Source organism: Dromaius novaehollandiae, chromosome 7 (assembly GCF_036370855.1).
Source record: "Dromaius novaehollandiae isolate bDroNov1 chromosome 7, bDroNov1.hap1, whole genome shotgun sequence".
Classification (NCBI taxonomy): Eukaryota; Metazoa; Chordata; class Aves; order Casuariiformes; family Dromaiidae; genus Dromaius; species Dromaius novaehollandiae.
The window spans coordinates 45,169,851-45,178,160 of record NC_088104.1 but is presented as its reverse complement, the minus strand read 5'-3'; the positions used below and the strand labels follow the sequence as shown (position 1 = coordinate 45,178,160).

Here is an 8,310-nt window from a genome sequence, read left to right as displayed (position 1 = left end):
TCAACTTCTGCCTTCTGGTCTTGACAGCTCTGCTCCCCTGTCCCTGCTCCAGCTTCCGTTCCCTGCCCATGTTGCAGGGAGTGGGTTAGGGCTCAGGGGGTTCTTTCCCAGTCTGTGGGGGTCCTTGCTGAGTTTTTTTTTGGCTTGCCATTCAGGTTTCTGACAGAGGAAAAAAAAACCTCAAAGCCTGTGAGGAAGGTGCTTCTCCAGAAACAAGCCTGATACCTCTGCAGTGCTCCCACCAAGATGGCCATGGAGCAGCTCCAGTCTGCCCCAAGCAGGGGCCCTGGGGTTAAGAGGGCAAAGATGGGCCACCTTCGAAGCCAGCGGCTGCCTCTCCTCCCACTGTCACCGGCTTTCCTAGACCAGAAGCCCACTCTCCTGCTTGGCAGCTGGCCAGTAGCTCTGGGCAGAAAGAGTGGGGAACTTGCATCCTTCACCAGATGCCCAAAGCTCTCTCCCAGCTCCATCTTGCATTGCTGGCCACATGCAGACCAGGCTGGTCCCAAAAGGTGTTTCTGATGAGCAACATGCAGGGGCTTCCTTTGGTAGTCTTTGACAAGCTTGCAGCACCCCCACTTTCTGCATAAGGAGATCTCTGTCTCCAGGGCATCAACAACTTGGATGCAGATGCAGAACCCAGGGGTGCTGTTGCAGGTACAGTGACATCCGGAAAAAGGATAACAAAAAATGCCTCATTCGTTTCTGACTAACAGCTGACAGCCCTGATCCCTCCCTCCGTCCTCAGACTGAAAAAATCTCCTCCTCGCCCTGACCCTCCTGCCTGCTCTTCCTTCCACAGAAACCAAGGAGAAAGCCATAAAAATATCTTCAGCAATTCTTTCCTTTGGATTGTGGCCTCTTGGCTAGTAGTTTCTCCTTCGTTTCTTTTTCTTGAATCCAACTAAATGGTAATCTGAAGCAAGCAAAATGAGGCTGCAAAACTTCTTATTCACTTTGCTACTTCAAGTCTGTTTCCTGCAGGGAGGCTTGTGGGCTCAACGCACAGAAATCACCAGCCGAGTCGCAAATGCTCAAGGTAAGCCTGGGCCACCTTCCAGGGTGTTTTACCTCTCGCATCTACTCTGAGATTAGCAGATAAACGTGACTGCTGTTTCACTCCCTGCACGGCTGAGCTGACGCCTCAGCTGCTTTTTGCTGTTGCAGCTTTGTCAGGAAGTTTTGGAGAAGAGTTGTATTTCCAGAGCAGGGCGATGCATGTTTAAAAAGTATTTGCAAGATGTACCCACCTATCTTCAATGTTTTTTTTCTGGTTCTCTTTGGTTCTGTCTTCTCAGGTGTGTTATTGCTGGGGCTGGGATGCAGGAGGGGAGGATGACAGACAGCTGGTATCAGTTTAGCTTTCTGAAAGAGTTTGATTTTGTCACTGACTGCTAAGTTCTTCTTTTATTTTTGCTCTCCTTTGCAATATTTATGCCAAGATGTTTTAGAAAATCATTGATTTCTCATTGTGTTAATTGCTATTATGTATTGTTGGTTTTTTTCAAGTTGTTGCTGTAGCAGCACATTATTTTAAATAATAACTAATATTGGTCTCACAAAGACATCCTTTGAATGTAAGGGGAAAAAAAATACGTAGGAAGCTGCTAAATGCAACAAACCAGTATTTTCTGAATATATGCTCAGATGTAACCCAGTTTATCCTCAATGACAAGACAGAAATGCTACAGGAGAGAAAGCTCAGCTATACATGTATGTGTGCATGTCCTCACATGGGATTATTATTTGAAAGCAGTCCACTTAGTGCAAAGCCTCCGAGTGTAGCAGGAAGGGAGCTGGATTGCAGATGTGCTTTGGCAAGTGCATGCCAACAGCGTGGACAGCCCCACACAGCCTCGGCCAGAGTGTGCACCAGGCAATCGCTGCAGGAGGGATGTCTTGCGACTCCTCTGTCTATGTGCTTGTTCCCAGACTGCCCTGTGGACCTGTTTTTCGTTCTGGATACCTCAGAAAGTGTCGCCTTAAGGGTAAAGCCCTTTGGGGACCTAGTCACGCAAGTGAAAGACTTCACCAACCGGTTCATTGATAAGTTAACGGACAGGTAACTCTTTTGCTGTTTTGCCTGGGCCAATCTAGGGCTCTTTGTGCATGCTCTGCAAGGGAGATGTGGAACAAAGTACTTGCAGGGGTCTGTAGCAGCCTAGAAATGATGCTTCGCTGCCCATCAACCCAGCACAGTCCCCAGCCTGCTGAGGTCACAACCATTCTGCACACTAGTGAGTCAGCCCGCATAGGCTTGGCCCTTTCTTTTCTGTGCTGAATATACCCGGCTGGGTTTAGACCCTGATTTTGCTATGGCTGTGAGAGACAAGCATGGGGAAGGGCCTTGGGCTTAGTGGGATGCTGAGAGCACTGCGTAGGCCAGTGCACGGCGAGGATGGGAGGAAAGCAAGGCTGCCAAGGGGATGTGTGGGAGCATCTCCTCCCTCTGCTCCCTGTGCCCGCCCTACTTCTGCTCCAGCTGCACTGAAGGCGGCAGTGTGCCTTAAGCAATGCTGTCTGTGTCTGCCCCTGGGAAAGCAAGGGCTTCCTTGGAGCAGCAGAAATGGCTCCTCGAGCCCACTGCCTTTGGCCTTTTTAGGGCTAAAGCGATGCTACTCCCCATCAGGCAGGGAAGGAATGGGGGAAGAACAATCCCAGAGCTGTGCAAGGTAGCCAGACAGGGGTGTAGGCCTCGGGGCAGGCATGGGGTGACCCTGCTTTGAGATGGAGAAAATCTGGATGGGAATCATCTTCTCCCATGTGTCAGGGTTTTCCCTGGAGGCATCTCTGTTGCTGTCCCCAGGACACATTAGGGTTCCTGGAGAGAAGCAGGGGCCTCTAGGGCTGATTTTTGCATGTCACCTGTCTACTCCCCCACCCCAGATGAGAGCACCTCATGAAGGGGAGTCCTGGAGGACTCGAGGCCGGGGGAGATGAATGCCCCAGGCTGCTGGATGGGGCCAGTGGGCATCCTTGTCATCCAGCAGTCCTTGGGCCAAGGCCAACCTGGGAGTTTGGATGGTAGTTGGATGCCTCTGATGCTAAACCCAGCACAAAAGGCACCCAACAGAGTGAATCCCCTTGTCCCTCAGGACACCCTGTGGGGCTGAATGCAGTCATGGGGGCCTCTGTGGGGCACCCCTTATCTATCCCACTGCTCAGTCCTTTATCTGATCCCTGCTTACCCACGAGGCTGCTCCTAGGCAGCACCCTTGCAGCCACCATCCCAGACCTGCCTTCCTCCCAGAGCAAGGGTGCTTGCTGGTATCCAGGGGCACCCAAGCACCCAGATCCCCGAGACATGATGCTGAGACAGGCTGCAGACAAATGCCACAGCTCACCTTGCTGGGAGGACATTCAGAGATGTGCAGGAGCACCATGAGTGCTGGAGGCATGTGTGCCCAGGCAGGGGGCAAAGCATAGCTCCCCAGGGCATGCATAGCCCCTCTGGTCAGGGCTTTGGGTCTGCTAGTGGACCATTCATAGCAACAGAGTATATCAGAGATGGTCCTCAAGGTGTGGTGGATCTGGATGCATCCTGCTTTCTGAGCCATATGGCCTGGAGATTTGTTCCTCCCCTCCCATCCCAAATCTGGGTGCCCAGGCAGGAAGTCCCACGTGGCCCCCAGTTAGAAAGCTTCTGGATGCCTGGCAGCATCCTTGCAGCAAGGAGCTCTGTGCTGAGACCTGACCCAGCCACCTGGAAGCTCCCTTTGGTGGATGCTGTTTTGCAAGCCTCTCCAAGCACCAGGAAAGGTGTGCTGGTGCCCAAATGTGCAGCAGGGAGGATGTCCTGGTGCTGCAAGAACTGGAGGGGGAAAAAGGCCCTCTTCTCAGGATAGGTGAGAGGCAATCGGCATTTTGCCTGCCCTTTGTGTAGGCATAAGGACTATGGTATAAGGCATCAAGTGACCAGAAGCTTCATGCTTGGAAATAATCTGCCAGGCCTCCATCATCGCAGCTTGACTCTTTCGTAAGTAAGGCACTGGGCCTCATCCAGAGCCCCTGCAGTGACAGACTGACTTCCCAAGCCTGCCCCAAATGCCTCCATGCCTACCCTGCTGCTCTTCACCTCCTCTAGAGAAGTCACCCTGCCGTCCACCATGATGCACACAGTGCTGCCAGGCATCTGGAGTGTGCACGGTGCAGATGGCATGAGGTGCCAGCAAGGCACCTGGTGGTGGCAAGCAGTCAGGAGAGTGGAGGGGATATCAGTGGGTGATACTCATAAGGTTTGGGGAAAAGGTGCTGCCGTGTAGACAGACAGTTTTGGAGGAGTGAGGGGACTACATCCAGGCACCATGGGGGGGCTGTGCATCCCCGTCCATTCAGGACTGGCCCCAGCCTCACAGCATCCTGAAAAGACCCTTTTTCAGGCACTGGGATTGACCTCAGGCCAAGGCCTATGGAAGTCGCAATGCCTCTGTTTTGCACACCCGTATCCATGTACTCACAGGCACAGACTCCCTTGGCACTACGAAACAAACCCAGATCACCATGTATTGGAAGGCTTCAATGTACATGCTCATCCCTCTTTGAGTCTGAGCATTTTTCAGAGGGACACATCCCACCTTGATTTTAATGCGTCCAGGAATGGAAAATTCATTACAGCCCTGGATATGCTGTTTCAGTGGTTACCTGCCTTGCACATATGTAGCTCATTATCTGGCTGAATGTCTCCTGCTCAGTTCCAGCCACTGCAGTTTGGTATCTCTTTGGGGAGCCACTCTGCCAAATTATTTGACTCCTGTGGGTGGCCACTACCTGTAGTCCTTCACCCCTCCACCTACTCTGGGGAAGCTAACCAGCTCCCACAGCTGGAATTTGCACCTAAAGCATATCCTAGCCCTGTCAAGTTGTCCTGTCCCATGTTTGCTGAAGCTGTGCCTTGCAGGAAAGCAGTGAGCCCTTGCAAGGTCGTGTTATATTTGGCAGAGGATTTGCATTTTGCGTTGTGAGCGGGTGCATGTAAGGCAGAGCCAGAGGTGCGTAGCAAGGTCAGGGACTGTCCAGATGTTCTGAAAGCTTATATCCTTGTCTGTCCATGCAGGTACTACCGCTGTGACCGAAACTTGGTGTGGAATGCAGGGGCACTGCATTACAGCGACGAGGTTGTACTCATTAAGAGCCTCACCTCAATGCCCAGTGGCAGGAATGAGCTGAAGAACCGGGTGTCAGCCGTGAACTACATCGGGAAGGGCACATACACAGACTGTGCCATAAAGCGAGGCATTGAGGAGCTGCTCATTGGGTAAGGCAGTGGGCCACCTTGGTGCCCATGGCTAGGCATACTGGGGGAGATGGATGGGGTAATTCCGGCAGCAACATTGTGATGAATGGAGGTTAGGAGGTCTCAGAGAGGACTACCCTGTGCACCAGGCAGAGCTGTCCCCACAGAGGAGGAGGTGGTCATGTGGATACTAAATGGATGGCAGGGTGGCAGCTTGCTAGCGCTCCAGCTTGGCTGGGGTGAGGGTATGTTGCTGTGCTGCTCAGGGTGAGTGTCTAGAGGTGTCCAAGCTGCCTTTCTCCAGCTAAGTGTGCTAAACCCTTACAGTGGCTCCCATCACAAGGAGAATAAATACCTGATCGTGGTGACTGATGGGCATCCCTTGGAAGGATACAAGGAGCCCTGCGGAGGCCTGGATGATGCTGCCAATGAAGCCAAACATCTGGGAATCAAAGTCTTCTCTGTTGCCATTTCTCCTAACCATCTGGTATGAATCATGCGGGCAGGATGCTCCCCGTAGCGCTCACGTGGTGGATGTCCCGGGTGGTCCCACAAGACCACCAGCACAGTAGCACTTGGTGCAAAGGAGAGGTTGAATGCCCCAAGCACAGCAGCCATGTTTGGTGATGAAGGGTCACACAGCATAGCTGGCTAGCGGGCCTTGGTGCTAAAGGAAGGCCGCAGCCTGGGGAGGTGCCAAGGGGTGCAGGGAGGGTGCAGCTCTCCAGGGTGTCCTATGGACACCTAGCCATGAGGCATCTCCCAGGAAGGTCCCACATGGGTGCCCGCAGGTCTCACTCTGCCTCTCCACTCCAGGACCAGCGGCTCAACATCATTGCCACAGATCATACCTACCGTCGCAACTTCACTGCCACCAGCCTGATGCCGACCCGTGAGCTTGACGTGGAGGAAACCATAAACACTATCATCAATATGATTGTAAGCGTCACCTGCCCCCATCCCCTCTGCGGCCTGCCCCTTTCCTGGGCTTGCCTGTCCCTCACAAACCCCCTCTCTCTGCTTTTTGTCTTGCAGAAAGATAATGTGGAGCAAGTGGTGAGTGTGCCCCAGGCACAACGGGAACCCCAGTCCCTCATGTCAAGCACCATCCTTGGTGCCTGAGCCCATCCTCTACCCTGGCACGGAGAGGCAGTGCCTCCCTGGCCCTTGCACAAGTTGTCCCAGGCTGTGCAGGGGCTTCATGGTCCCATGTCCTGAAGGCAGCCCCTGCTGGGTCCCTTGCCAGCCTGAGTGGCTCCTCCCCAGAGTAGAGTGCAGCCTGTCCCTGGTGCTGGTGCTTCCCAGTGCCTCTAATGCTGTTTTCTCCTTCTCTCCGGACAGTGCTGCTCTTTTGAATGCCAGGTGAGTTGGGCTTTCAAGGCCCTCCATTCCCTTTCCTTGTGTGCCCCCATCCCAGGCTGTGCCTCTGCCCATGATCTAATCTGTGTTTCTCTCCTGCCCTCTCACAGCCTCCCAGAGGGCTCCCTGGACCTCCTGGCGACCCAGGCAATGAGGTGAGGGAAGAGCCACAAGCCACAGTCATTCTGCTGGGGATGTGGGGCAATAGGGCCAGGTTCATCAGAAGATGCTCCAAAAGCAGAGAGGACCCCATGCCCTCCCCTGCTCTCAGCCTCACTGAGCATGGGGAAGAGGATGGCTCTCCTTCACAGCCAGCCACCCGGCAGCTTTCCAGCAAGCCCACGGTGGTGTGTGGGATCTCAGTGTCCTGTCACTGCACCCCAGTGATGTAGATGTGGATCCACTCTGCACTTGCATGTGCCATGTGTCCAGGCAACTGGGGGAAGAGTCTGCCCACCCTCTCCTTCCCAAAGGCATGGAGCACTGATGCTAGGACTTTCTCTCTGCACTTCTTTATCATTTTATGCCCAAGAGTGATGAGCTAACTTTATTTCTGTCCTGCGTTTCAGGGAGAAAGAGGCAAGCCAGGTCTTCCCGGCCAGAAAGGAGATGCTGGAGAGCCAGTAAGTAAAGGACTGGCCTTGGTGACTGTTCAAGTGCTGCAGGAAATGTTATTTTCTGATTGCGCCTGCATTTTGGCTGGAGGTCACCAATGCATCCTCAACATCTGAGCAACAGTGCAATGGGACAGGATGGGTGCCCAGATGGGGGCTGTGGTGGGACCTGCCAGCCTGTACCCAGCACTCTGCATGGCCAAGGTGGCCCTTGGACAGCCCCCTGGCTTTGCACCTCCTGCCTCCCTCACTGCCCCCTGTGGGATACCAGCCCTTGCCCCTACATCACTGCATTTCCATGAGGTGCTCGGTGGGATTGTAGCCAGCCCTCTCCAGGGATGAAAGGGGTGATGTTGAGCCATCTCCGCTCCAAGCCTGCAGCCACCCCACTGACCGGAGGTTCCCAGCCCACTCTTCTCCCTGGTGGGCAGCAGTGTGGGCAGAGCAGGGCAGTCCGGGCTGGGCCCGGCAGGCCAGCCTGCTTCTCCATCGCTACAAGGCTTCCTTGTTCCTCACCCAAAATAACCGCTCTTTCTGGAGGGCACTTCTGTGACTCATGTATGCCATCATGAGGATGTATTCCGGGCTCCCTTCTGTGTCCTCTGACACTACAAGCACAGCAGTGTTACAGGGAAGCCTTTGGTAAATAATAAGCTAATAGTAGGAGGAAAATTTTTCTTTCCTCCGCCCTTTTTTTACTAGGTACATTTATTTTGGGAGGTGCCTTTCTCCTGTACACATAAGTGCAGTTAGTCAGTGTGTGTGTTACCAATTTGGAAATCCCGTGACATGTACGCATGTTTTTTCTTCCCAAGGGTTTTCTGCCCTCCACTTCAATCTGAGATGATGTGTCCCAAGCTCACAGTTTCCCTCACCCCAAGGAAGGGCTTGGTTTTCAGGCTGGGAGGGACAGGAGATGAAGGCCAGTCCCTTCTGCCACCCGCAGTAATCCTGCGCTCCCACCCTCCTATGGGCTGGTGGTGGCAGTAATTGGGGGGTCATGGCTGCAGTCCAATCCAGCAGCAGTTTGCACCAAGACGCCCTGCACGCCTCTGACTGGAATAATAAACTTGACCTAGTTCTCCACTGTGTTTTCAGCTAAAA

General features: G+C 53.6%; 1 protein-coding gene across 1 annotated transcript in view; it reads left to right on the top strand.

Annotated features, from left to right (window-relative positions):
- The first annotated feature begins 696 nt into the window (after positions 1-696).
- Positions 697-8,310, top strand: part of COL6A1 (collagen type VI alpha 1 chain) — a 31,952-nt gene continuing 24,338 nt past the window's right edge. Inside the window, exons 1-9 of the mRNA XM_026107438.2 lie at positions 697-1,039; positions 1,933-2,062; positions 5,054-5,254; positions 5,561-5,720; positions 6,050-6,172; positions 6,269-6,289; positions 6,575-6,595; positions 6,703-6,747; positions 7,162-7,215. Of these exons, the coding sequence (XP_025963223.1) occupies positions 931-1,039; positions 1,933-2,062; positions 5,054-5,254; positions 5,561-5,720; positions 6,050-6,172; positions 6,269-6,289; positions 6,575-6,595; positions 6,703-6,747; positions 7,162-7,215 (864 nt within the window). The 5' untranslated portion in view covers positions 697-930. The remainder of the gene's footprint in view (positions 1,040-1,932; positions 2,063-5,053; positions 5,255-5,560; positions 5,721-6,049; positions 6,173-6,268; positions 6,290-6,574; positions 6,596-6,702; positions 6,748-7,161; positions 7,216-8,310) is intronic.